The sequence below is a fragment of the Daldinia caldariorum genome (assembly GCF_022478825.1).
Source record: "Daldinia caldariorum strain CBS 122874 unplaced genomic scaffold F4812scaffold_27, whole genome shotgun sequence".
NCBI classification, from domain to species: Eukaryota; Fungi; Ascomycota; class Sordariomycetes; order Xylariales; family Hypoxylaceae; genus Daldinia; species Daldinia caldariorum.
The window spans coordinates 275,357-300,897 of NW_025953063.1; the positions used below are offsets into that span (position 1 = coordinate 275,357).

The 25,541-nt window shown below is 46.6% G+C and overlaps 11 protein-coding genes across 11 annotated transcripts; 5 read left to right on the forward strand and 6 right to left on the reverse strand.

The window, feature by feature from the left end:
* Nucleotides 1-1,127: 1,127 nt before the first annotated feature.
* On the forward strand, nt 1,128-4,364 carry F4812DRAFT_447059 (uncharacterized protein). Its single transcript, XM_047935704.1, has 7 exons — nt 1,128-2,263; nt 2,451-2,941; nt 3,055-3,079; nt 3,132-3,213; nt 3,266-3,573; nt 3,635-3,839; nt 3,925-4,364. The coding sequence occupies exons 1-7, from the start codon at nt 1,148-1,150 to the stop codon at nt 4,017-4,019; spliced, it is 2,322 nt and encodes a 773-aa protein (XP_047785767.1). The 5' UTR covers nt 1,128-1,147; the 3' UTR covers nt 4,020-4,364.
* A 177-nt stretch (nt 4,365-4,541) lies between these two features.
* On the forward strand, nt 4,542-5,586 carry F4812DRAFT_447063 (uncharacterized protein). The gene has a single exon (XM_047935705.1). It carries the CDS (start codon nt 4,827-4,829, stop codon nt 5,439-5,441), a length of 615 nt encoding a protein of 204 aa, XP_047785768.1. The 5' UTR covers nt 4,542-4,826; the 3' UTR covers nt 5,442-5,586.
* Nucleotides 5,587-5,978: 392 nt separating this feature from the next.
* Nucleotides 5,979-7,175, reverse strand: F4812DRAFT_248949 (uncharacterized protein). Its single transcript, XM_047930701.1, has 2 exons — nt 6,795-7,175; nt 5,979-6,575 (listed from the first exon to the last, which is right to left on the reverse strand). The coding sequence occupies exons 1-2, from the start codon at nt 6,840-6,842 to the stop codon at nt 6,264-6,266; spliced, it is 360 nt and encodes a 119-aa protein (XP_047785769.1). The 5' UTR covers nt 6,843-7,175; the 3' UTR covers nt 5,979-6,263.
* A 526-nt stretch (nt 7,176-7,701) lies between these two features.
* Nucleotides 7,702-8,819, forward strand: F4812DRAFT_447068 (uncharacterized protein). Its single transcript, XM_047935706.1, has one exon. The coding sequence runs from the start codon at nt 8,054-8,056 to the stop codon at nt 8,276-8,278; it is 225 nt and encodes a 74-aa protein (XP_047785770.1). The 5' UTR covers nt 7,702-8,053; the 3' UTR covers nt 8,279-8,819.
* A 1,216-nt stretch (nt 8,820-10,035) lies between these two features.
* F4812DRAFT_463790 (uncharacterized protein) lies at nt 10,036-10,746 on the reverse strand (the record flags this gene model as incomplete). The annotated part of the gene is made up of 2 exons (XM_047938264.1): nt 10,036-10,343; nt 10,440-10,746. 2 exons carry the CDS (start codon nt 10,744-10,746, stop codon nt 10,036-10,038), a joined length of 615 nt encoding a protein of 204 aa, XP_047785771.1.
* On the forward strand, nt 10,663-11,909 carry F4812DRAFT_248966 (uncharacterized protein). Its single transcript, XM_047930702.1, has 4 exons — nt 10,663-11,164; nt 11,222-11,260; nt 11,583-11,715; nt 11,798-11,909. Exons 1-4 carry the CDS (start codon nt 10,896-10,898, stop codon nt 11,810-11,812), a joined length of 456 nt encoding a protein of 151 aa, XP_047785772.1. The 5' UTR covers nt 10,663-10,895; the 3' UTR covers nt 11,813-11,909.
* F4812DRAFT_447086 (uncharacterized protein) lies at nt 11,905-12,711 on the reverse strand. Its single transcript, XM_047935707.1, has 2 exons — nt 11,996-12,711; nt 11,905-11,924 (listed from the first exon to the last, which is right to left on the reverse strand). Exon 1 carries the CDS (start codon nt 12,543-12,545, stop codon nt 12,084-12,086), a length of 462 nt encoding a protein of 153 aa, XP_047785773.1. The 5' UTR covers nt 12,546-12,711; the 3' UTR covers nt 11,905-11,924; nt 11,996-12,083.
* Nucleotides 12,712-15,498: 2,787 nt separating this feature from the next.
* Nucleotides 15,499-17,891, reverse strand: F4812DRAFT_249111 (MFS general substrate transporter). Its single transcript, XM_047930704.1, has 5 exons — nt 17,560-17,891; nt 16,898-17,508; nt 16,586-16,838; nt 16,402-16,524; nt 15,499-16,334 (listed from the first exon to the last, which is right to left on the reverse strand). The coding sequence occupies exons 1-5, from the start codon at nt 17,766-17,768 to the stop codon at nt 15,767-15,769; spliced, it is 1,764 nt and encodes a 587-aa protein (XP_047785774.1). The 5' UTR covers nt 17,769-17,891; the 3' UTR covers nt 15,499-15,766.
* A 1,352-nt stretch (nt 17,892-19,243) lies between these two features.
* On the forward strand, nt 19,244-21,014 carry F4812DRAFT_453602 (DUF89-domain-containing protein; the record flags this gene model as incomplete). Its single annotated transcript, XM_047936510.1, has 6 exons — nt 19,244-19,265; nt 19,319-19,389; nt 19,460-19,590; nt 19,652-19,768; nt 19,842-20,697; nt 20,784-21,014. 6 exons carry the CDS (start codon nt 19,244-19,246, stop codon nt 21,012-21,014), a joined length of 1,428 nt encoding a protein of 475 aa, XP_047785775.1.
* Nucleotides 21,015-21,434: 420 nt separating this feature from the next.
* On the reverse strand, nt 21,435-22,559 carry F4812DRAFT_249140 (uncharacterized protein). Its single transcript, XM_047930705.1, has 2 exons — nt 22,023-22,559; nt 21,435-21,896 (listed from the first exon to the last, which is right to left on the reverse strand). The coding sequence occupies exons 1-2, from the start codon at nt 22,176-22,178 to the stop codon at nt 21,528-21,530; spliced, it is 525 nt and encodes a 174-aa protein (XP_047785776.1). The 5' UTR covers nt 22,179-22,559; the 3' UTR covers nt 21,435-21,527.
* An 800-nt stretch (nt 22,560-23,359) lies between these two features.
* F4812DRAFT_447097 (ubiquitin-conjugating enzyme/RWD-like protein) lies at nt 23,360-25,355 on the reverse strand. The gene is made up of 3 exons (XM_047935708.1): nt 24,541-25,355; nt 24,176-24,447; nt 23,360-24,111 (listed from the first exon to the last, which is right to left on the reverse strand). Exons 1-3 carry the CDS (start codon nt 24,802-24,804, stop codon nt 23,937-23,939), a joined length of 711 nt encoding a protein of 236 aa, XP_047785777.1. The 5' UTR covers nt 24,805-25,355; the 3' UTR covers nt 23,360-23,936.
* Nucleotides 25,356-25,541: the final 186 nt, after the last annotated feature.

Sequence of the window (25,541 nt, forward strand, 5' to 3'; positions counted from 1 at the left end):
GTGTCATCTACGTCTATTGCTGTAAGTGTATAGAGGACTTCCATGTAAGTGTAAGTCCATTGAATTTAACATTCATGTCCAGGAACAAAGCTTTATATGAAACATGAAGTTTATCATGGAGGTAAATGTAATAAATATATGAATATAATATAAATTAGAATAAATTAGAATGGACTACTATTTTGTAGGAGAGAGGGGGGGAGGTTAAAGATAAGGATTTTTTAATAGCCGGTGGGGAGGGCAGAGGAAGGGATTGCATCTCTCTCTTTGCCTCTTTTTATTAATTAATTACCTCTATTTTTTTAACCTTTCCCCTTTAAATCAAAAGATGCATATATGCAAGTGGTGGCTATGATTACACAGTGGCTTGACTTTTGCTTTTATCTAAATCTCGGTGTGGTGAGAATTATTTTATTTGTTGGTTTCTGTGTACACTTACACCGGCTTACGATGGCCACTGAGGGGTCGCCTTTTTGGTCGGGCGTCATGTGTAGGTATACGGTATATACGGTAGGTGTTATACCATAACGTATTGTACAATACAAGCGATGCGTAAGCTTACTTCTTTACAACGTCTTGTCATAGATCATCGTACGGCTTTTAAGCTACTACGGGGAGGCCTTTGCATGTCTTTCTGGCTTGATGATCGTCCTAAAGGAGCTTGTGCGCGGGTTATTTTTATTATTTTATTATTTTATTAGCATTATCTTTTTTAATTTTTTCAAAAATTTTTTTTTTTTTCAGCCGGCGAAAAACAACCTGGGAATTCTGAGAGACCCTGTCGTACCCCATCCTTTACTGCAACGAGAACAAGCTTGACCGGGAAGAAACCCGCAACCTATATTGCGCATTACTGACCATCACTTACCCACTCATGGTTCTGCTACACAGTATTTTCGCCGGTCTCGAATCGAGACAGCTGGTAGAGCAACGATTATCCCCTGCGCCGCTTTGGGATTCTTCACCGGCTTTCGAAGGTGAATGTGACGCACAGCGAGCCATTGAGTAACCATTGAGTAGGTAACCGGCCATTTGATACGCACACACACATACACGTGTGCATGTGTGCACACGCACACCCTACGACGAGCACCCATTGTCGTCTGTCAGCTAAGCAATGATATTAGATCACTAGGTTGAACCCATCATGGATGGAACCGCTGTCTCTGTGGTCCAGCCTCTTCCCGGCCGTGTTAACCCTTCCTCAACCCGCCGCTCGACTTCTACTAGGGTTACGGTTACGTCAATTGACCAGACGTCATGGAAGGCTGGGAAACGGTCTCGGATCACATCCCCCCCATCTTCAACGACCTATAACGCTAGCTCTACTCCCCCTTCCTTGCAGATCACGAAAACCAATAACTCTAAGGGATATGGGTCTAAACTCTCACCTTCATCGCTGATTAAACCATCGCCCAGAAAGCGACGAAGGCTAGCTGCCGACGTTGTCACTTCGGTTGCCGCAGTCACCACAACATCAGACGACCTTTGGCACAACCCTTCTGATGCCAGCTGGGACCACCCCGTTCCTTCGGGGCCCCCTGGTTACGCTCTAGAGCCGATCGTATCAGATGCGGCAAGAGACCACTTCAGCCTATCTTCTCGCACCCTCGCACAGGAGCAGGGTCCGCATGCGTATGACTGGCCTTACAACTTCAACCGGTTAACTTCAAGTGGCAGCAGTAGCCAGCCTTCGTTATTCCCTTCGCCACTCCCGCCTTATCTAACCACGCAAGGACCCTCATCATATCATAATATTCCGGCAGATTATCTGGCATACCATACATTGGCGACGACTCCCAACTACCCTGTTTACCCTTTACCTCCTTTTGGCTTGAACGGTTTGAACACACCGGACATGTTGTTAGAGTATCGACTCCGTCGAGACAGTGGTGTCTCCTCTCAAGAGCGAAAACCTCCCTGGTCCGGGCCCCTACCTTTGAGAGGGCGTGATATAGGTAATCCAGACGAAGCTTTGGAAGAAGGATGGATAGAAGTAGAGAGACCGGTAGACGTGCCGGTAGAGGTACCGACGGAGGAGCTAGTAAAGAGGGACAGCGCCAGCGACTACGACAGTATCCGGGAGTCTCCCAACCTCTCAGAAGAAGGCAGCCCTAGATTAGAAGAAAGCTCGTGGGAAGCTGTCGGTAAATATGATATTCCACAGGATAGAAACTCCCCGACACCTCATCCCGAGGGGCGTTCTCGATCACACCTGAGTGACCAGCACCGCAAGGAGACTGGCAATACCCGAAAGCTAAAGGTAAATATATTTGTCTTTCCTGTTCTTTCCACAACACTACTTTTGTATCCTTCGTACTACAGTAGTGTGTCGCCACCTGCTGACATGTTTATGGGCTTGCATCCGGTGTCGTATGCAGAAAATAAAAGTAGGTAAACCGTCTAACGTTCATGGTGTTGGAGATATTATATATTAATGCCCGTACTAGTGCAAGGCCGATCCGGAAGACCCCCGAGGCGTCGATTGCCTGACCTGCCGTGATATCAACTTGGACTCGAAGAAGGTCATTCATAGGCTTCAGTGTCTGCGATGGAAGCTTGCCGAAGTCATCCTCTTCCGCGATGGTGGCCTTGAGCTCACAAAACGATGGGTTGGGACTAAGATGAAAGATCTGGGGCCGCGAGATTGGGTTCATAGCAGTGAGTTCCGTACGATCAAGATAGTTATGGGAAGCAGTCATCCGATGGTATTGAAGGTCAAGAAGTTCACGCCTAACGAGACGGATATTACTTGGAAAAACTGGGTTGATGCGAAAGGGGATAAGCATAGAATCGACATTGAGCCTTACGCCCTCGCGAGCATCTGGGAAACTTCTAGGAGTTACGAGGAGTATCTATACGACTATGCGCGTTCGGCTGTGCGAGAGTATGCCAATGATCTCAAAGTCGCTGAACTGGTTCGGACGACTTACAGAGCTGCGTAAGCGAATAATTCCTCTTAGCGCATAAGCAATTTTCTCTCCCTCTCCCTCTCCCTTCTCTCAAACATGAAAATTGGCAAATGGAAACTAATATCGGACTGTGAATTCACAGCTTGGACTATGCTCAGAGTTGTAAGGTGAGATCAATGAGTGCCGTTTCTAGACATTCTATTAAAGGGCCACTCGTAGGATATGTCCCCTCGTATAAGAATAGAAGAAATAAAGAATGGGATTTTACTCGAACAGTATTTCTACTTGTGGTTTGCGACAAGTTAGTAACTTGTGGCCGATTCCTCTTGGTTCTGGTCAGTTAACTTGGGTAGGGAATACTCTGAGATCAGCATTTATCGTGGGAGAGGAGACGCTGGATATGAAGCCAATAGATAACATCGAATGTCCGTACCATGGGACGATACCGGTACCGCGAATGATCCCGGCGCAATTCGACTCCCTTGGACACCGGATACTTACGCGATCCAGAAAGCTCGTGCTTGAGAATTTATGGAAGGTGATGGCGGGCAAGAATCCCCACCACTTCTACTTTGTTTATCTGACCGTGTTCATGCTTCTCCACGAAGCTTCGTTCACATGTGCCGACAGGCTACGCCGGGCCAAAGAAAACAAATACGCGGTTAGTATGGAAGAGTGATGCTAAGTTAGAACTGGCTTGGCTGAACTAATGGGTACCTAAGAAATACCGATATGATCTGGCGAAATTTGTCGAGGAGCTCCAAGAGGGAGCGAACAACATCCTTAGCCACTGGCATTACTACAAACGGGACGTGAATGACTTGATGCCGGAGGCAGGATCCGAGGACAAGAAGAATGCAGTTTGGGGAACCTTAAAGGCCAACGAGACGAGTCTCTTGGTCGAAACGCGCAACGCCTACGGACAATGTGAGTGTCCTATTCTCTAGGCTAAAGACACAGCCGTTCTACTTTGTGGCGATCACGCTAGTCCTGACTGAGGAACAACACGTAGTGGCGGGGGATAGTTTAGAATGGGAGGATGACCTCTATTTCGTGTCGCAAATGTTTGAAGAAAACTGGCGTCCGGGTAAGACCTTCAGCCGGTAGAAAGGGGTCGAACCTCACGCGTACGTTAGCATATAATTAGGTACCTAGGTGCCTAAGTACCTGGTAACTATGTATCTATCGTATATCGATTGGTACCTATGTGATGATATGGTATAGGTATGTCGTGGGAGACGTTGGTTGGTAGTGATGGGCGAAAGATTTTAAGAGAGAAAAAAAAGAAAAAAAAGGAGGAGAGAAAAATATAAAAGTGATGGTTGCTACTAGTCGGTATACTTCTGTATGGGTCTAAGCTGTTAGTTTTTCAAGGAAAATATCATTGAATTACCTGAATAAAATTGAACGATCTACTGCGATTAATGGACTTGGTTAAGTTTCGATATTAAAGATGAAGAAGATGAAGCTGGAATGCATGCGGGTTAGCGTATTGTACATAAAATATGGTGAGATAGTGCATGATTATATAATCCTTCAGGCTTATCCTGCCAGCTTACAGGTAGGTACCTTAAGGTAGGTAGGCTGCCAGGCTGCCAGGTGGCCTTTTATCGATACACCTGTCGTTAGGCAATGGTTACCCAAGAAGCAAGGTTAGGTACCTACCTAGGTACCTTATGTAGTACATAGATACCTAGAGATACAAAGTGTGTAAAAGTCGCCAGATCGCATTTTAGAAACATCGTCAATCCAATTCGTTACCTCTTCACATACAGCTACCACGATCGAGTCTATTCACTGCGCTTTATACACTCTTAGACTTTACTTCTACGATTCCCACCCTATTCCGAATTACAACCGAGCCTACCTCCATTCTTTGTAGACAACCCCTTCCCTCCAGACCGCGCCGCCAACATGTCTTCCGAGCTTGAAACATTCACCATGCTGCCCTTGCAGATCGATCCGCAAACCAAAGCGCTTTCGACGACGACGTCCGGCTCGCGCGCCCTACAGGCCGAGCTAGCTACTCTCAACGCCTTGCATCGCTCGCTCCTCGCCTTGGAAACCCCGAACCAGGTCCCGCCCCCGCCGCTACCGGTGAACCCGAAGCGGTCGGCCAACGTCAACAAGCTTCGAGACAGCGGGAACGCCGAGTACCGCAAGGCCAAGTACGCCGAGGCCGTCAAGTTCTACACCCTGGGTCTGCAGATGGCCCTGACGCGACCGCTCTGGGAGCCTCAGCAGCTGGTGCGCGAAGAGGTCGCTGCGCTCTACGCCAACCGCGCCCAGGCCCATATGGCCCTGCAGAGCTGGGCCGAGGGTGCTTCCGACGCCGAGGCCAGCGTAGAGGCCAAGCGTGTCGGTAACGCAAAGGCTTGGTGGAGGCGAGGCAAGTGTCTAGTCGAGATGGGACGGCTTATCGAGGCCAAGGAATGGGTTAGCAGAGGCTTAGAGATGGAAGGCGACGAGGGCGAGTTGGTCTCCTTGCTGAAGGATATCACCGCCAAATTGGAAAAGAGTAGTTCATGAAGTGTCTACTGGTCTCGTCGTCGTCGTTTTTGTTGTTGTTTTACTCCTTTTTCTTACAAGGCTCTTACGTTCCCTCCCATCCATTTATGGAAGCTGGGTAATATTTCCATAGGTCAGGCACTCCAAAGGCGTCCATGGAGTTGGTTGGTAGGCTGTATATATGCATTGTTTCTTCAGGCCCTGTTATGTTGTCTTCATTAACCCCGAACTTGGTTGATATTAGCTACAACTTTGAGAGAAGACAAACTTGGTATGCAAATGGATTTGGCCATCGAGCTATTAGTAATTGGAAATATGCCACTTTCTAGTTCAGGCTCCCCCTTTCCCTTCCCCCTCCCCTTCATCTTCCCTATCCTCTTTTCCCTTCCCAGCTTCCTCCACAATATACCATGTGTGTGCCTTATAACCGTGTAACGATGGTTACAACCTGGGTGGACGGTTCCTGGATTTTGTGACGCCGCCTCTCAGTATGGTTCCAGCTGGAAATTCCTGTCATTCGCATACGCCCCTATAAAACCGGTAGACTGGCTGAGGTACATAGAAGAGCTTGCTCCTTCCTTGCGCCCCTATCCCTCTCGGACGGAGGCAGAATCAGAATGTTTATCCCGACTCGTAAAGATGTAAATAAAAGTGGCATGCCCATCTTGGGTCTAGCCTGAGACCCATCGTGAGATTGATGATGACAAAGAGAGGGAAAAAAAAGAGAAAAGGAAATGCTATAGAGCCGTAGATGTCGCTCGCCTGGTATCATCCCTCAACTTGTATTCGAACTCGATTTCGTTGCTTTCGTCTGATCTTTTTCTTAATTCACCCAGCTTCACTTCAGTTTTGCTTTTCCGGATCCGTCTCGCGGACGCTTCGGTTCCTGGGCCTCATGACGGCATCTTGGCTAGTCATGCGACGGTCGAGGGCGCGGTCGAGTTTGGCACCTAGTGCAAGCTTATTGAGGTTGGCCGACTTCTCCTCCGATAGGACAACTCGCTGTTTCGACAAGGCCTTATTCTCCATGCGCGCGAGCCCGGTTTCAATTTCACGTATCTCAGCGTGCGCCGAATCAGTGGTTTGTACTGTCGCCGCCAACGATGGGGCCGTGCTATATGTGCTGTAGCGTGCTGACGCGCGAGGGGAGCCGATCTATATTTCGAAGGGCGCCTGTTAGCTCTTCCGGTCTTTCCATCGTCTCCCTTCGCGTAACGAATTCTATAAAAGAGAACAGGAAATTGGAGAATGGGGGATGGGAAATAGAAAAATAGTAAGCGACGAAGAGAGAGAGATTTAAGTAAATAGACCAGGCTGTGGAAATATGAATTATATAACAAGACTTGGAAAAGAAGAAAAAGGCTGTTTACTTACAGTAGAGGGTGCCATAATAGGGCGCGATGAGTCTAACGAAGTAGGCATTGTTTTTTATTATGTGAAGAGTTCACACCTTAAGGTTAAAGTAGATACTTAAGGTTATATGGTTTCTGAGTGTTTTGGATGACAATGGGCTGAATGGGAGTGGGATTGTTGTGACAGATTTAACTGCGATTACTGACTTGGAAAGTACCGAACCCCAAGGTACCTACAATATCTCTACCATAGTACGTAGGTACATAAGGCACTTAAGGTAACTTGAATCGTTCGTTTGAGAGTTGATTAGGTACCTACACCTTAGGTAGGATTACTAGGTTGGTGGGCACTTGGGCAGGATGGCTAGACAGCTGAATGGTAGAGTGAGAGTGACAAGGTAGCAGCAGGGTAACAGAGGTAGGTAACACCTAAAGGGTTCTAACCTAGGTCTACTTAGGTATGTTTACCTATATCTCATGTATAGTATAGGCTGTTGTGGTGGATCAAAAGGTTTGAAACGGCGCTACGCAGGGATGGAACGGACGAAGACGGGGGGTTGGATCGATGCGAATGGCCTCAGCTGTGGGATTAGCTTCCGTGCACTATTCTACAAACGTAGTAAGTAGTATTGCGCTGTAACTGAAAGTGTAAATTCAAAGGCTGATTATCTTTCAGTTCAGCAATTGTAGGTAATATGATAAATGTCGTACGATTTATTTACTTCTACTTGATAAGTACGTCTTAATTAAAAGGGGACAGAGAGGTAACTAAGAAAAAAAAGAGGAATAAAATTCCACATGGGAAAATAATCAGAAAAAAGGGGGGGAGGGGGGGAAAGATGACGGCGTATGCAAGTTTTTATTCTTATTAAAGCACACGCGTAAATTGCAGGCATGTACTCGTGGCAGCCACGGGGAATGCTATTACGTTAGTTTGTACCTCGGCAGTAAATAATACAATAGGTACAACATCCGCTATCTTTACTTACTATGGTATCTGCTTCGTAGGTACAATACAATAATGCATAATACCCTCTACCTATATCATTAATATACCTAGGCAATATAATAAATCTTTGGGTGGCACGGACACCTCCATCTAACGTTACCATGCCGTTGGTAGATACGGTAATGAACTTGTAATCTCCATCAACTTTCGACTCTTCTGGTACCGACTCCCTCTTCAGGAGTCAAGGAGGCCACATGGCGCTGAAGCCCGCCGCCTGACCAACGTATGTTTTTCTACATTAGGTAAACCGTAAGTCCCCTTCTAGAAATGCTATGCGGGCTTTAGCGTGCTGTTCTCTTTTACATACCCAGCTCTTATACCTCATTCTCGCCACGAGAGTTCAGATAAAACGGTACCTGGTCACGTCACATCCCCGTAGCCCTGACCCTCCGACGCCCGGACATATCTCGCTTGGCAACTTGTGTCTGCAAGGTTCTCCCCTCCTCCTTATCTTTTGTCTGCGAGGAGTTCCGTGGAGACCAGCACGTGGTCAGTGATCATCGTGCCGATCCGCTAAGGGAATCCCATGCCATGCATGGTTGCCATGTTGCCGTGCCTCTACCTAACCTTGTGAAGGTAATGAAAAAGTTTGAAAAGTCTGACAGATTCTGACAGGCTCTGACCAAATCCTCATCGAGGAGGGTGAAGATATGCGGGATGTGTCCCTCATATGGAAAGGGGACTGAACGTGAGGTATGTATCACACATGCAGACACATGCAGGGAGAGAGCTATCACTTCGTCAGCCCGCCAACCAGGCTTGAGGAACTTGCCATTTTCGCTTTCGCGAGTTTGGATCGTTGCCTAATTACAAAACATACTATGTACGGTCAGGGTATTTCCCTGCCAGGCCCATCCTATCTTACAGGTTTCGTCAAACCTGCATGTTGCGCACGTGGCTGTAAGGTAAGCTGAATGTAACCCCGGGGTATCATCTACAACATCTCCGGATGGCAAGTGGAGGAGGGTACCTTAGGTAGGTAGGTAGGCATGTTATTCAGTGAACATCACACAATAGGAGACGAGTTATGCAAATGAATTTCATTTCATTTCCACGCAGGTTGCCTACCTAGGCAGTTATAGCCTAGTAGACATACTGGCCTCAAGCCTGTTCTCACAATTACCCGTTCCTAATAAATGCTTTATCCGGCTGTATCTTCTAACACCCATAATGCATGCACCAGAGTCCGCGAGACCTGGGCTAGATATTAGATTTGGTTATAGATAAGTTGGCAACCGACGGCTGAGACCTAGAGCGAAGTTGAAATTCTTAATTCAACCACCGCTGAACGTTATATATTACCTGCAGACTAAACGCCCAAATCGTTTTAGGCTAACTACCTAATGCACTATTCGGTCGAGCGACCTTAACCCTCTGTACTTTGCTAGATGTTACATTCTGACGTATTCTCTTATTCTTTCCTCCAACAGACGTTCGCTTTTGAGTTACAGCCTCTAGCAAGTCACTTTAGCTCTTAATAAACATAAGCAGCTAGCAACAGTCCCGGAGTTTCATTTGGTCTCACTTTGCTACCAGCAAGTTGGTTACAACCCGTTGCGGCCCGCGACTTAGGGCGAATAAGGACGCTCGTTTATCAAAGACGAATCGTTGTCTCAGCTGGTGGTTATTGAACAAAAAAGTTGTGTTCATGTTGAAACCGGTGCGAGCTCCTTAGCCATACTAGGTTGGTTCAGATTAGCGAGAAGTGATGCCTTGGGACATGGCCATGTTTAGACCCAGCTGACTCTTGTATGCTAGCGATGTTGGTGACATCTTTACGATTAGGGACATTCTTTGGACGGCGAAGGCAGTGAACAGACATAATACATTTTGGCATCCCTAACGCAATAATTCTAATCGCCATCACTATATCATACATAACTGACTAATGGTATCCGATGCGACTTTTGCTTAAGCCTGAAAGCGGCAAGATAACAACCAATCAAAAGTATATTGGTAGGATCGAGCGATGCGTTGGGGTACGTATCACCGGCATCCTTTTCTCTTTCCACATACATGCCTATGGATATATGACAAAGTCATATAGGAGGTGTTATCCTCCCACAGCGCTTTTATTCGTAACTGACTGTTATACCGAGTGAGTGTAGTCTACTGTCAACCTAAAGGCTAGTAGAGACTATATGGTCCTTTGTTTTCTTGTTGGCATGGGTTCATGTATCTGTCTATCTGTCAAGTCGCCGGACCGAGGACCTGGAGCAGTCGCTTGCTTACGCACCTAAAGTACGCAAACGCCTCAATGATGGGCGCGAGCTTTGTTATGTGATTTCTTCTTCCCGTTCTGTGCTTTCGGCTTCTTGTGGTATTCGGCGCTCGCGTCGTGGCTTAGTCGGCAAGGTCCCTGGGATTTTGAAGTTGTTGTTGACGAGATGATCGGTTCGTTTTCCTCTGGTACGGTAGGACAACTTCCGTTGTTGTGGCTCAAGTCGTACGCTGTTCCTCGCTTGTGTATGGAGCCTCGCCCGGTATTATGAGCCTTGCGGCTGCTCTTTGATTTGCGAACTTCTGCAAACGATATCTCCGGACTCGCGCCTCGTGGCGTCGCTATGAATAGTCAGGGGGGGTCTATTCTCATGTGCACAGCAGTATAGTTCATACTCGTACGGGATGGGCTGCATGAGCTGCAGCATCCATGCCCACAAGGCATCTCCATCTCCTCAACCTTTCTCGTTAGGGGATTCCAGTCCGTCCTACGACCCAATGAGGTGCACCACCCCTGAGTGTTAGGACCTTTCCCGCAGACGCAGCAATTCCAGCTCCCCATTAAGGCTTTGAAGTTGCAATTCTGCAGGGGACAATCGACATTGGTTGGCTGCGGTGTGGAGTAGATCGGGTTCGAGCAGGGTGTCTCATATCCCGTGTCCAGATCGAACATGGCCTCCGGACAGTACAGCCATTTGACCGATGTGTGAGAGCAGGGGTGGTAGTGAGGGTGGCCGTGGCACATGTTCGCCGGGTCTTGGTGCGAAGACTAATAAATGACGGCATACGACTACAAGGCTGTTGTTTTGGCAAAGGGAACGGACTGCTCGATCCCAACCTCAAGCTCCGGACATCATCAACCTTTTATATACTTACCCGTACTTGTAGGAACCTATGTATTTCTCCGGGAGCAACATTAGCACCAGCAGCCTGTTGGTGTTTTTCTTTCACGCACAACGCACAAGTTCCAGCCTCGATCATCCTTGTGTCGATAATGAAGAAGACATTCATCCCCCCCTATCTGGTGCGTCACAAGCAAGACGCCCCAGCTCTGCAATACGTCGAGAGAAAAAGGTTTCCGGAGGTAAAGATCAGCAGCCCTCTCCTTCGTATTGGCGAGAGTGTTCCCTAGACCCAGGAGCGATGGCAGCGACCTGGGCGAGGTACAGATCTTTGTCTCGGGTAGCAGTGTGAACTAGTGCGACTGACGCCGCCAGCAGCGGCCTACAGTCCAATCGCGATATTCGCACTCTTTCTAGGTCAGCCCATCTATGCTTATTCTTTCTCCCCCTTAGCCGGGCTCACTTATTGGTTACTTTACACACATGTGCATCATGTACAACACCGTATATTGCCGAGCGGGTGGGCCTGTGTAGGTACAGATCGTGTGAGATCTGGAGGGACCACCTAATTACTTTTCACGACTGAGACCCGGAAGGTGTCTAGTTACTTGGCATCATGTACGGCACTGCGATCGACCAGAAACCAGGTAGCCGGATCATGTTGCCCGAGCATCGGTTTGCTTTTCTTTCCCCCCCTTTCTAACTAGTGACGTCCCATATCTGACTCTTTGAGGTAAAGCTTACTAGCTCGAAGTCCCACCAAGATTGGATTCTGTAAACGTATTAAGGTCTTGGGAGGTACTCGGGGCTTACAACGACTTCATCATGCTCTAAGAAACTTTGGGATTGTTTTTTTCCGGCGTGGCTTTAATGTGTGGGATGTTATTAATTTCAAGTCACCTTCCTATTCTGTTCTCTGTGGCTCCCGTAGCAAAGCATTAATCTTTCATCCAGGTCCGCCACATCTAACCACATCTTACACAACTCTAATGAAGACATTTCGAACTTAATCTACGGCTTCGGACCATCTTCCAATGCAAAGAAATGCGTCCCCCCTTTTTCGTAAAGTGGAAATGTCGAGGCCTGGTTCCCAAACTATGAATCTCCCCTTGTGAAATTCAGCTAACATATCTGGCTTTATTATCGCTGTAGGCCCCGTTCCTCTATTGAGTCTCGGTAGCTGCTTCGCATGTTTCACAGCAAATATGCCCACAGCGGTATTCCTGTCTATCGATTATCATTACGCAACTACAGCGACCTGAGGCGGCGTTAGAAACTGTGGAAAGCTCTTGACCATAGTCGAAATCGTGCTACCGAACTTACCTTGGTCATTCCACTCCTTACCACACCAGCAACAGTTCCAATAACCTCCTCGTTCCTCGAAGGGACAATTTGCCAAAGGGCATGTGGCTTGTGTCCCAAACTGTGGTGGGGGTGGCCAAGGCACAGCATTTCGAATGACCCTGTTACAAGTCCTCCGTTCCTTGCGTGACTGTCGAGATGGCGGAGGGGCATCCGAGCAGTAGAGGGTTCGGGTAACGACGTGCTCGCACCGGAGCGTGTAGGCTGTCTCGGTGCACATGATCCGAGTGTGCGGGTTTCTGGTAGGAGTCTTCGGGTTATAGATAGGAAGGGGTAATGGGTAGAGTTGGATCATATTGACTACGTTGGCTCTCGCTCGGCCTTTGGGCGGCCGGCACATGCGTGGTTCTTATCTTCCGGGACTTGCCTGTGCTTCGTCCCAGCTTTTTCTATAGTGTACAATGGAACGTGCCTAGTTTCCATCATTCCTGGCTCTCAGCCTACGCCTATAGATGTCGGCGACCAAAATCTAGCGTATCTATCTATTCTAAGAATCTGAAATTATTGAACTAAAACCCACGTGTAAATTGTGATCATTGCTGATAGTGCGATTTGTTCGCCTACTACAGTCGAATCACGTCCCGGCACTCTGGTCCACGCGGCGGATGATCCAGAGACCTGGGCGAAGCACCCGTCCGCGCGGGACCAATATCCAGGGGCGCTTGGGGTACACGCAAGATGATGTAGGATCGCTCGGGAAGCCACATTCGTGTGGAAAGACAGATTACTTCTAGAAAAGCAAAAATATTCTTCACGGCGCTCTCCAAGGTGACCGCAACTATCAAAACCTGTCATACATAAGATCAAGCTACCACGTGGCGGAGTCGCCGATCTCGTAATGAGAACCCAATAATGCAACCAATATAATCTAGCATGGCTTCCAAGCTTCGACACCGGTCTCACTCTCCTAACTCTAAGCATAGGGAGGCTCCTGTCGGCTTGGCTGTTCAAATTTCTCGACAACAACGGAAAATATGAAGGAAGAAATGCAGCGGTGGACATCTCAAGTGAATCGGCAGTCGTTCCTGTCCTGGCTTCTCGATCTCCTCTGTGTCCATACCTTCTACCCATGATCCGGACGACAATTCTGGCATATAGGATGGTAGCAAAGAGCATCGGGGATCTTTTTCATGGGGCGAATGCACCACCTTAGGGTGTTCCCTCCGCAATTGCACTGGCAACAAATCCAACGCCCACCGACATCCTCCAGCCTACAGCTGCCAGTACTGCATTTTTGGGATATGAGGCAGCTACCAGTAACGCAAGGGTTGCCGTAGTCTATGCCCTCAACAGAGTTATACTCCGGGGCGTAAGCAAGCGTCTCGCATGGCTGTTGGATCCGCTGCTCACCATCTTCGCCGTCTCTCGCGCCCGAGGGACTCATGGAACTCACATTCAGCACATTGGATGTCGAATTTGGACAGAAAGAGTAATGCACTGCATACTCAATATCCCGGGTGCAAGGGGCCAAGTGATGATAATGGAGGTAGTAGTATGTACACATATTTGCTCCCAGGAGTACTCAGCGTCTACCTCGGTCCAAGTATAGATACGAAAGCTTGAGTCATAAACCAGGCAGGGACTGGGGAAAAGAGCCCTTTGAAGCCAAGAATCGGTTGTTTGGTGTCGATAAAATTGCATAACACAAGACCTCAGAGGTATGTATCGGTCACCCAGCTCCCTTATCCTAAACCAGCCTCGAAGGGTTTTCTTTTGAGTTGAAGGTAAAATTATATTGATAGACTGGAGCCCCTCTGCAGCGCAATGGCGACTCTCATCAGAGATACCTAGGCTTTCTTAGAGGACTAGGAATATGATGCGGATAATAATTGTGCTCGGGGATTCAGCTAGGACCCCATCATGGCCGCTTAGGAGGCTTTATAGGGTTCCGCGGCCTGAACTGCTATCTAGACACCTGACTTGACTTCTTGTCTATTGAGCTCCTTACAGAGGCTTGGTTATTCGTGTACCCATTGCGCACTCATGCGAGGAATTTCCTGAACCTTCCCATATTGCGACCGAGGCCAATATCATCACATACGATGATGATATTCATATGATACATTTTCGAAAGACTTGCGTGTTGTCCGAATGATTGCAAACTGCTGTCTGACATACCAGTCCCTGTTGTTTCTATCCTAGACATGATATACACATGGGGTCGTTGCCCATATGAGCTCGTGTAATAAGGAGCCAGTGCTATTATCGACATGAAGCCCGAGACAAGTGTAAGACATCCAAATATAGGGACTCGGAGGAGGATACGAGACGACGATGGGAGCAGATTTTGCAAGATATTTTCAACTTCTGCAATCTTGGATTTCTGGTGGAGCTAATTTGGCGGTACTAAACAAATGTTCGGAAGAAAGCTTTGCTCTCGAAAAGAGAATACTCTAAAGACAGCACAGGTTAGAGTGTATATTCATCTCAAGGTTGGAGATAATTAGGCAAAGTAACTCTTAAACATGTAATACTGTCTTGCTTCGCCAGCTGGGTCATAAAGGGGTGGTAGCACTTGAGTCTTTGTAGTCACCGAGTATTCCGGATCGTTCGTGTGCCGATCAGTCTAGAATCGGGGGATATGGTGCTCTGCAATGCTTTTCATGTTGTATGTCATAGCAGTTAAGCTTTCAAATAGTAAACGATATAATAAGTCAAAATAAAACTGAGCCTGAGAAATGCAATGATATAGATAGTTTAAGAGGATTAATATGGTGGTCTGATACAGCTAGCATAGCTACCTAAATTTAATTCAAGTGAACACATCAATATGAAATATAATATAATATCTTGCCGTTACGCTCTTTCAGCAGCTAAGATAACCATTTGATACTTGTTACACGTTACCATCTACCCATAGCATACCCTGGAAACGCCACATATAATATATGTCGCGCTCTAGGTCCTTCCATACAATGCTGGAACCCGCAAGCCACCTTGGGGCCTTGTGTACTAGTAAACAGCAAGCTGGTTGCAACTGTTAATTTAAGTCCTAGCATCGTTATAGGAGGCAAGTTTTACCGTTTTACCTATCTTTCTCTGACTGTATATATGTGACAGATACAAACCGCTGAGCCAAAAGTGTATTTCTTAATGGCACAATTGCTATTGCAGTCTCTCTGACAATATGTCTCCTTTATTTCTCAAGTTAGGGATTACAAAGCTGAGATGGTACATTGTAGATTGGCACGAAGACGCTGTTGAATCCGTCATAGAGGGTTATGACAATCTAAAATAATAGCGACTGAGTATCAATTTAAACAGCTACCTAACTGTAAGCCATATATCTTTCTTGCAGCTTTAGGAAGTAGTTAGTACGCATTATAAACTAGTGTACTGAAGATGTTATAAGTCCAATTATGTCTGTATTGGCATAACATAACCATCTCTAACACAGTGGCGATTCTTTTCACGCTAGCGCGGTTTTTTATATATATATAAAAGAAAGGGGGAAATTGTTGTATAATTGTTTATTCTTGCAGCCTGTTGTAACGTGCTGACCTTACGTTATCTCAAAATGTGTCGTGGCTTATATTGTCATTACGCCAAGAGGTTCAAATCTTAGAAAACATTTCCCCTGGATCTCTTTTCCACCGTTTCGAGCTTCTTGACATTGATATTCCTCCAAACAATAACACAGATGATGGTCAGAGGAATTAGTGCAGAACCAACAATAACCATCTTCCTCATTACATCACCATATGCTTCGATAACGGCATCTCGAATCGGCGTCCCAATTGGATACTCCATTTGCTTGTTAATATCTCCGTAGATTGTAGCAGTCATGTTTTTGCTATCATCGGGAAGGAACTCGTATAGCTTGACCGGGAGAATATTGGTCCAAATGCCACCCGCAACAGCATAGCCAACAGACGAACCGACGGAGCCGAACAGGCCATAAATTGCAAGAGCCACAGCAACGTCCTGGTGTCTAACAGATGCCATAGTAATAAGCTGAGACATCTGATTAATCACACCTACGCCGAAGCCGACAAGTACTTGGCACATGGCAAGATACCCAACCTGAGCGCCGGGTACCCGGAAGTATATTATCAGAGCTGTACCCAGCAGATATATAGGGATGGCAGCTAGAGCAGGATACCTGACGTGGCCCGTATAGCGAATATATCTGCACACGTTTATATTAATATACTTCATAGATAATAGCTTTGTTGGTATATCTTAGGAGCTCTTACAAGGCGATGAATGGACCCGTGAAATATGAAGTAAGAGAGTAAGCATTGAGCACATAGTTTGCGATGCTGATACTGAGGCCGTGGACGACCTGGAGGTAAGAACTGTAATAGGCATCCCATATGCTATAACATAAAGTGTTAGCGTTGATTCTCTTAGACGATTATGAAAGAAGAGGAAACTGACAAGGTCGTCATAAAAACCACAAAATACGCTAATACGGCACCCAAGAAGGTCCTGTCTTTTAGAAACTCGAAAGGGAAGAATTTGACACGAGCGAATAATTTCTCCCAAATTGCGAACGCAGCGAGACTGACTACCCCCATAACTATCATAACAATAACTCTTGCACTCTTCCACGAGTGTGAAGCTGAGCTTACGAGGCTGAACGGCAGGAGAATGAGTGTAAATCCTGCGGAGATAAGAATTGCACCGATAACTAATAAACTGTTAGTATCGAGGATATCCCCTCAAAAGACTCATTCATGCAGGACTTACGATCAAACTCGATGATATAATGTAAAATGGACTGTATTGGTGTGCGACCAGATTTCGGACGAAGCAGGCCTAGCTTCTTTGCTTTCCGCTCATGATAATAAAGTATAGCAACCACTGGCAGAGATACCCCAAGTAAGATAATGGTGAAGGCGCCGAAAGCCCATCTGAAGTTGATATTCTGATAGAATAGCTCGGCGATCCGAGGGCCGGCAAAGGTGGTCGCAAGGTTAGGAGTCGAGTTGAGCGCGAATATGAGCATTCGGTTCTTTAGAGTAGTGATATCAGCCACGAAGACGTCGATAACAAAACCGAGGGCAACGTTCCCGACCCAAGTAAAAACCTGGGCCGCCGCATATACCTCAACATTCCGACAGGTCGCTTTCATGATCATGCCGACGGTGATCAGAAGCAGTGACCCAACGAAGCCTTCCATACGCCCCCTAATATCTATAATTTTGCCCAGACTAAGAGTGACGACGCCGCCAATCACTCTCGCAGCTATGTTTATAACTGCAAGTAGACCATGCTTGGAAAAAGAGGATGTTACGTATGGCGATAGGGAGGTGTCGATGGACGATAATAACGCGGATACAAACGACACGAGCCAAAGACTATGCTGTTAGAGCTCGATTGTACGGTTTTCGAGAAGATTGATAGCTTACAGAGCAAATGTAGACCACAAGGACTTATCGGACCAGACGGTCGTGATGGCCTCGACTCGTTTGACACCCTCTTGCATGTCCGCTGACTCGTTGTCTGACACCGTCTTGGAGCCTTCGAGTACCTCAGCCGGAGGTTGGACCGAATAAAGGTCCTTCTCGACATCGCGGCCGGTGGAGGCAGCCATCTCAGCAGGAGAGATGCTTGTCATTGTAGGCCAGACTGTTGTAAGTCGTGCGTATGGTGTCCAAATTGCAGGGGGCTGCAAAGGGAGGGACGAGATTATGATTAATAGATTAAAGAGGAAAGGCTGGTAAGTGGTATTTATTAATAGGCAGTCATTTGCATCAAATACGATTATACAAATTTCCTAACACCACGATCCTTCTTCCTTACTTGCCCGAGGTCTAGAATCGCCAGTTTTCCTTCAGTTGGGAAACTAACATCTGATGTTAGGCTTAACCAAGTAGGTTTGCAGCGGCCGAAGGCGGATCCGAACGACAACTTTGTCGAAGACGCTTCCCCTTAAAGAGTAAGAAATCCGGCGAGGGAACTGCAATTTTAACACCTTCCGAAATCTCCCTACCCGTCTCCGACGATCGAGAAACGCAAAATTTTATCAGATGATCTGATAAGATGACGGAGTGGGGGTAGTTACATGGTCTTTGTGAGAGGCTAGCAACACGATCCATGCTGCATACGATAGCTGCATACGATGGTCTGCAGTGTGTGCTCTGATTGTTATACTACGTAGCATTATCTGCCGGCTGCTCTACGCCGCTTTGGCTCCGTAGCCACGCCGTACGCCGTCTCGGCCCCTACAATAGCAGCTTACACCCTCCTGTTCTCTGCTGCGTTAGTATCTTGGCATTAGTCATGATTGATATGAACCATGACAGACATCAAGTTTGTCTCGTTTAAAATTATGCCAGCTCTCCTGCCGATGACGGGCCTGTGAACGTAGGAGACAGTGTATACCTAGGTACCTATCTTGGTAGGTATTCAAGGGAGGAAGATGAAAGGTGTTTACCTAATCGGCAAGAGGCGGCGAAACATATCTCTCGACTTGTTGTGTTTTTCAGTTAAGAACAGATCTTTGGATGAGCATAATAGTTTTTTATTCTACATCGTGGACGACTAAATTAGATGGTCACTTATACGCAGGTGGGAAAGACTGTTTGTAGGGTAGCCTACTATTAAACCAGAGAGATCTATACAGAATATGACAGCTTATTTTTATTCACCTGTCGGTCATATGAAAATGCCTTACATATTTTCTATCTATAATATAAGCCTTTAATCTTTCAACAACTCGGGCATATTACGCTTTTAGTGAGGTATTTTGAATATATTAGAGACAAAGTCCGTCAACTTTGTACCTACCTGAGGTACCTAGGTACCTAATACGATTGTTCTGAGGTCCACTGTATTGTACCTCATCCATCCCATCGGAGCTACCCCGCCAGGGTGCCCCGCCATTAGCCTCATGCTGCGCGCTATAAATGACATGCGCTTAATACACTGAGGCGCTCCAAACGTTACAATTCGCGAGGATAAGGGGAGAAGGGAATAAAAATAAAAAATAAAAAATATACAACACTGAAAATTAAAATACCGGATTTTACTCTACCAGGGTAACAAACTGCGCCAACCCTTAATCTTAAACCGTATCTATTCATCGTCGAAATGGAGTTTGATACAAAGACTCGTATGTGCCTTGCTTTCTTCCATAATGCTTCACAGCTAACCCTTTTCTACAAGCTCCATATCTGACAAGCGACAAGTCCTCCTTCGCATACGTATCCGCTCGAGATCGATGGCCTGTCATAATAGTCAGTTGTTGAAAATGCGGTCCCTTTTTTCTGTCCGAAGTGGAGCTCGACTAACTCCCTGCCTGCTAAGACCCAAGCTATTGACGACTTATATCGCTCCGTATCCGAATGTGAAGATTCCGAAAAACAGAGTGAGGGCAAGAAGATCATAGAAGAACTCGCGCGGTTGAAATACGAACTCCAGCACGACCGGAAGCTCACGTATGCTGTAATCATACATGCTAGTTGAAGGACGATCAAATTATATTAACTAATGGCTTAGACCGATAAGAGACGATGGCGGCGAGGATGTAGCTGTGTATAACAGCGAGTTGGAACAGTTGGGGACGCCTAGTTGGTTCAATGCGCCTTGGCTATTTACCGAATGCTATCTTTACAGGTACTAGAACGTATAAGGACGACATGTATTCCCGCTGTGATTTGTGGTAGAGGGGAGCTGACGCCAAATATAGACGACTTAACACGTCCTTCAGCCTCTCTGAGCATTGGAAGTCTTATGATGTATTCTACCGGCAGAAGATCAAGACCTTCCGATCGTCCCGCCCTGCTGTTCTTGAGCTTGCCGCTCGATACAAGGACCTGATGACGCAGATGGAACGCGATAGGAATTCCTCTAGCGCCGAGCACGACGAGGCCGAAAAGATTCTGTTCTTTGAGATGTGTGAGATCTGCTTGTGGGGGAATGCCACAGATTTATCTCTCCTGACTAGTCTCACGTACGAGGATATCCAGAAGCTGCAAGGCTCCGAAGCTAGAAAAGCTTCCGAGAAGAATATTCTAATCAATGATCTGGGTGCAACATACGACGTACTGAAGAAGGCCCAGCGCGAGGGGAAGAAGGAGCGCCGTGTGGACATTGTACTGGATAATGCTGGGTTTGAGCTATACGTCGATCTTATCCTTGCTGGCTTCCTACTGTCGGCGGGTCTGGCTACCCTCGTCGTCCTGCATCCAAAGTCTATTCCATGGTTCGTATCGGATGTTCTGCCAGCAGACTTTGCTGCTCTCCTCAACGCCCTGATCAACCCAAGGCAATTCTACGAAACCCCATCCGACGACGATAAATTGCAAAACATAACTCCCCCGGCTCTCTCCGATGAAGATGTTACGCATCTCAATTTCCTCTTCCAGGAATGGTCCCGAATGTATGCCGAAGGCCAGCTCATTCTTAGGCCTAACTCATTCTGGACATATCCGGGTAGCTATTGGAGACTCCCATTTGTAGCAAAGAGTCTATACGAAGATTTGAAGGGTAGCGAGGTGGTAATATTCAAGGGTGACTTGAATTACCGTAAGCTCACTGGCGACGTAAGTTAAACCTTCCTCTTTTCCCCTTCCCGCCCCCCTCCCTTTTCCCCTACGGCTTTGCTATTCAGGCGTACTGATTTAAACAGGCTACCTGGGACCCCTCGACACCGTTCACTGAAGCCATTGGACCCCTCGGTCCGGGCTCCCGAGTCAACGTTCTTGCTCTTCGGACTTGCAAGGCCGACGTGGTTGTCGGGCTTAAGCCCGGGCAGGACGAGGAACTCCGGGCGACGGAAGGTGGTGGCGGAGATAGCGGTGCAAGGAAATGGGCATGGAGTGGAAAGTGGGCTGTTGTATCGTTCTCGGAAGGCAAATGAATAAATGATGCGCTCCTATGTGAAGGGTTATGTAAGGTACCTAGGTAGAGACTTTAGACTCGATATATTATACCCATCACTGGCCCCCTAGTCGTAGAATAGAGAACCAATTTCGGACTGTTTAGTGATATGTAGGACATTGTCGCAAGTTATAGGCCATATATAACAAGGACGCCTGCGTCTTGACTGAACTTGTGAACTCAGCCTGTAAAGTATTCCAATAATATGCTGATTCAGTAACGATAATTGTACGTGCTAGAACACAGGTTTCCATCCCAACGACTCTCAAACGCCATCCGTCGTTTCCTTTGCGCGTTGTCACAGGCATCAGCGCCAGAGCCGAACTCCCAACACAAAACTACGCGACAGTCATCCATCAATAGCTGTTGATAGAATGGCTAGTTGACTCATGTCACTTTACAGCCAAAACCTGAGCTTCAACAACGCCACGGTGCCTTGGCGTATCATGAACCAACCAGCCTCCATCGCGATCCATATAACCTCGCTGGCAATCTATTCCTTGGCCTCAACCACCTCGGCCTCGACTTTCAAGTCGACGCCAGTGTTGTTCTTCTTGTCGAAGATAATCTTCTTCCCGCCGCTGTCGCGAGTCACTATTCTGCCATTTCTATCAACGCTGAACGGTAGCCTCTGATAGGCCCAGCGGACAGCGAAGAAAGTGGCGACTGCCCATGCCCATAATAATAGGGATATGGTAAAGGCGAGGCAGAGGGTCGGAACAAGGAAAAGTGTGGCGATGCCGATCCAAAAGAGCGAGAACAGGACGGCGGAGATTAAAGAGACGGCAATAGTGGTCGCCGCGAAGCCTGCAAAGAGAAGCAGAGGCGCGAGAGAGAGGGTAAATTGAAAGGCGACGAATGACTGGAGGGATTGTAAGAACAAGCGTAATCTTTTTTTATTTTTTTTTATTTTTATTTTTTTTTATTTTTATTTTTTTTCCTTTATTTTTTATATATATAAATCAATCAGACGCTGGTAGAAGCTTACAAACAAGATAGGCCTCTCGGTTGATAAGTCGTAAACCCAGTCGTAAGCCTTCTGTCGCGTTGGTGGGCTCACGACGCGGTCTACATGACGTTGGCTGTAAGCAAGCAACTCGTTGGCCCTGGCTCTTGCGCTTGAGGATATGTCGTTGACTGCCATTGCTGAGGGGGACTAATAGGTGCCTAGGTAGTGTAGAGAGGATAACACGAATTGGTTTGCTTAGAACCGGAAGATGGAACGAAAGGCTGTGATTCTGAAGCTTATTAAGAGTGATGAGTTAAGGATGACTTCGATGGATAATTAACTTGTTTAATGAATGACTTGGAGAAGTTTTTGAGGGACCGAGAGTTGAAGATACCTTAGGTAGGTAAGGTACCTCATATTAAAATTAATTCATACGAAGGCAGTGCTTGCTAGGGAAATGGGAAATGGGAAATGAGTTTAAGTTATTACTATTACACAGGCATACCTTAGGGAGGTGCAACTATCAAATTGAGATAGATATCACCTACTGTACCTAGGTATTCTTATATAGTACCCTCAGGCAGGAATTACCAGAATGACGTTGAGGTAGGTATTGTATTGTACCTACCTTATGTACCAGATAGGTAGGGCTAGACTCTAGTAGGTACTTGTATGAGGTACAATACCAAGCTCTTGTTAGTTGAGGATAGCGGGAAACTTTAATAAGTTCAGAACATGGGGTGCATCTAATATGACATGATTGGGCGCTGTACTACATATGTATAGGAGGTATGTGTTATACCTGGCAACTAATTGATGCCTTTATATTAATATCTTACATTTGAGAGCTTGATCTTGGTAGACTAGAATCCCAAAAGTCGGACATAAATCTTTTTTTCTTCCTCTTTTTTTTTCTCGGTTCCGTCATCGTTATTTTCTCATTTCTCATTTTTAAGCGCAGTTAGAACCCCTGGATCTCGGTTACGCTCTGCGGGCCGTCCCTCGTTATCCGAACCGTGATAATTCATCTTAATATGTATCTTCGATACTTAATGCGCAACACGCCATCTCATTTGTTCAAAAATGTAATCAAATCGCTAAGTAATGTCGATGTCCTTGAGTGTAATCCAAGTATAACACTTCTATTGCTTATTAGTCGGTAACTTCTCGCTTATCGTATCGTCGTAGCTAGGTAGTATTTATGTCACGCTACGTACTTCCTACTTAATGTAAATTGTTCTATTTAATTTTTGTTGCTCCCACGGCGGGCTTCGAATACAGTATAAATTGATCTGGAAGTTAGCCATTCTCAACACTGAGGTATTCCATAAATGATGGTCTCTTCAAGTTGAGTTCTGGATATGCAGCTAAACCATCCCTTACTCTCTATCATAACCGCACCGAATCATACAAGAAATCAACCCATAAAATAACGACGTTAGCTGGGTGTATAATCAGTACCTACCTAGCTGTACGTAGAGTGGTAGTTGGTAAATTGAGAAGGTACCTATTAAGGTAGTGGACTTGCTCCTCGTAATAAAGTGGTAAGTCTCTCTACCGACGACACTAGAGCATTATTTTTTTTCGGTCGGCTAAGATACAAGTCTTTCCATCAAAAAATGAAAGTAGAGAGAAAAGCACCTAAGCACATTAAAGACGAGTACCATAATGTCTTGTAAATATACCTAGCCACAGGGCGTAGCTAATGGAGCAATTCAATTCATGCAAGAGTAGCGCGCCTTACCCGAGAACTCCCGACGCCTAATTCCTTATGCAAGTCTGCGAAGACAGTTGTGACTACTCAGTACACCTAATTTAACTTTGCTATGTTACCAATACCCGAGACTCTCTTGTAGGTCAACTGAGGAGCCTTGAATAGAAAGATGAGTCGGTATGTGATATCAATAAAACTGAGACTTGAACCTTCGTGTTATCGTGTTATCGGATGTCGCCCTAAGGTTCCCCTAGTAATCGAGCCGTGATATCGCCCATGTAAGCCTCCTCTAGTTCGTAATCCTGCCCGTCAAGCCTGTCGATGCCGACGAATTGGAAGGCCTCCACAACTCGGTCGATATCAAATCCCATGTTGACAAATCGATCGATAAGGTCCTTGTTATAGCCCTGATATCTGCGGATGCCAGTTAGCTGCTCAGCTGCCACGCCAGCCTAAAAAGCACTTTTCTAAACTATACCTGCTGTTATCCACCTGCTGTGGTGCGACGGTAGCCCGCGGCTGGATATGTTGGTATCTTGGATTCGGAGGGGCGTGGGCGTAGCGAACAGCCCATTCGTGTGCCTTATTGTTAAAGGCTTCTCTGTCGTTTATCATCATCTTGGCTACTTCGGCGTCTTGGGGGTCCTTGGGTTCGGGACTTTCGAAGAGACCCTGTAGGGATAGAAGGGTGGACTTTATAGTGAGGACGGGAGACCAGGCGGAGCTAAGAGTATCTAGACAGATGGCACCCTGGGAATTGACTTTGTTAGCAAGACTATCTAGTAGCTCAGTAGGTTAGGTCCGAAAAGCATATAGCACGCCTAACCATCCAAGTAGACCTACGGTTTGACTGCTGATATTTGGATGCCAGACTTTGGTATCAAACTTCATAATGGGCGGGCGAAAAGGATATTCGTTAGGTATCTTGACGTCCACGATGAAACAGCCACCCTCGTAAGGTGTGCCCGGAGGGCCAGGTATCCGGGCCTTGAGGTGAGTAAAGTCACCGTTGTTGTCTGCTGGAGCGGCTGTGATGCCGGATATATCTGCATCAGCTTTTATGTCGGATAGCTCCTTGGCCACTCTGCGCATCCTGCTCGTCGCCATTTTTAGACAAGTTCCCGTGGTTGTTCAAACGAAGGCGTCAGGCAGGAAGTAAGACGAAGCGTTGCTGAAGCAGCAAGCGGCCGAGAATGCAGGCAGTGTGAAATTGCCGCAGAAGTCGTAAAACCAGACAAGAGGCCGATGGAGATAAAGACGAAACGAGTTTTACGGGTTGAAGAAAGATGAAGAATGGGTTAGAAGCAAGCCAAGGTAAAGTAGCTTTGCTTCAGTCACTGTTTAAAAACAAATGCCTTACTATTGGATGCGAAACAGTGCAGGCTGCAAAAAAAGTAAGGATGTTGCAGAACCTGACTGTTTTGAAAGTGACAGCTCAGACCGCATGAGATGTTCAACACTGATAGAAGGGCTGAAAATAAGAGGGATGTAAGTTGGAGAATCAACCCGACGGGTTACATACGAAGAGGAGTTACAACGCGACCCGACCGGGGCTTGTTACCTCTGCACACTATGTACACATCAGGTAGATACCTATGCACTTACCATAACTTGTGGAGGTTAGGTACCTAAGGTAAGGCAAAAGTTGGAAAATGTGCCTACCTCTTAAGTGGTGGAATGTGAGTATCAGTCAAGAACCCCGCAGTCCAGAATGTATCATAAGTACCTCAGTGCAAAGTAGACATGCTTTAGGTACCTTAGGTACATAGTAATCTATCACACAGTGCTGGATACAGGGCGGGGTTGGTGCATACAAACTTTAAATTTGTAGTTGGTTATTTTCA

Bases quoted from the DNA above. Each gene is read 5' to 3' on its own strand.
- F4812DRAFT_249140 (XM_047930705.1), bottom strand. From the start codon at position 22,178: ATGGCAGTCAACGACATATCCTCAAGCGCAAGAGCCAGGGCCAACGAG. The intron at 21,897-22,022 runs GTAAGCTTCTAC...CAATCCCTCCAG, and splicing joins CCGAGAGGCCTATCTTGTTT to TCATTCGTCGCCTTTCAATT.
- F4812DRAFT_447068 (XM_047935706.1), top strand. From the start codon at position 8,054: ATGCGGGCTTTAGCGTGCTGTTCTCTTTTACATACCCAGCTCTTATAC.
- F4812DRAFT_447063 (XM_047935705.1), top strand. From the start codon at position 4,827: ATGTCTTCCGAGCTTGAAACATTCACCATGCTGCCCTTGCAGATCGAT.
- F4812DRAFT_447097 (XM_047935708.1), bottom strand. From the start codon at position 24,804: ATGGCGACGAGCAGGATGCGCAGAGTGGCCAAGGAGCTATCCGACATA. The intron at 24,448-24,540 runs GTAGGTCTACTT...GTCAATTCCCAG, and splicing joins CAAATATCAGCAGTCAAACC to GGTGCCATCTGTCTAGATAC. The intron at 24,112-24,175 runs GTATAGTTTAGA...TGGCATCCGCAG, and splicing joins CAGCAGGTGGATAACAGCAG to ATATCAGGGCTATAACAAGG.
- F4812DRAFT_248949 (XM_047930701.1), bottom strand. From the start codon at position 6,842: ATGCCTACTTCGTTAGACTCATCGCGCCCTATTATGGCACCCTCTACT. The intron at 6,576-6,794 runs GTAAGTAAACAG...TTCGAAATATAG, and splicing joins CTATTATGGCACCCTCTACT to ATCGGCTCCCCTCGCGCGTC.
- F4812DRAFT_447059 (XM_047935704.1), top strand. From the start codon at position 1,148: ATGGATGGAACCGCTGTCTCTGTGGTCCAGCCTCTTCCCGGCCGTGTT. The intron at 3,080-3,131 runs GTGAGATCAATG...GGCCACTCGTAG, and splicing joins ACTATGCTCAGAGTTGTAAG to GATATGTCCCCTCGTATAAG. The intron at 3,574-3,634 runs GTTAGTATGGAA...TGGGTACCTAAG, and splicing joins CCAAAGAAAACAAATACGCG to AAATACCGATATGATCTGGC.
- F4812DRAFT_249111 (XM_047930704.1), bottom strand. From the start codon at position 17,768: ATGACAAGCATCTCTCCTGCTGAGATGGCTGCCTCCACCGGCCGCGAT. The intron at 16,839-16,897 runs GTAAGTCCTGCA...ACAGTTTATTAG, and splicing joins TTATATCATCGAGTTTGATC to TTATCGGTGCAATTCTTATC. The intron at 16,335-16,401 runs GTAAGAGCTCCT...AAACGTGTGCAG, and splicing joins ACGGGTCCATTCATCGCCTT to ATATATTCGCTATACGGGCC.
- F4812DRAFT_447086 (XM_047935707.1), bottom strand. From the start codon at position 12,545: ATGTGCCGGCCGCCCAAAGGCCGAGCGAGAGCCAACGTAGTCAATATG.
- F4812DRAFT_248966 (XM_047930702.1), top strand. From the start codon at position 10,896: ATGTATTTCTCCGGGAGCAACATTAGCACCAGCAGCCTGTTGGTGTTT. The intron at 11,165-11,221 runs GTACAGATCTTT...CGCCGCCAGCAG, and splicing joins ATGGCAGCGACCTGGGCGAG to CGGCCTACAGTCCAATCGCG. The intron at 11,261-11,582 runs GTCAGCCCATCT...TTTGAGGTAAAG, and splicing joins GATATTCGCACTCTTTCTAG to CTTACTAGCTCGAAGTCCCA.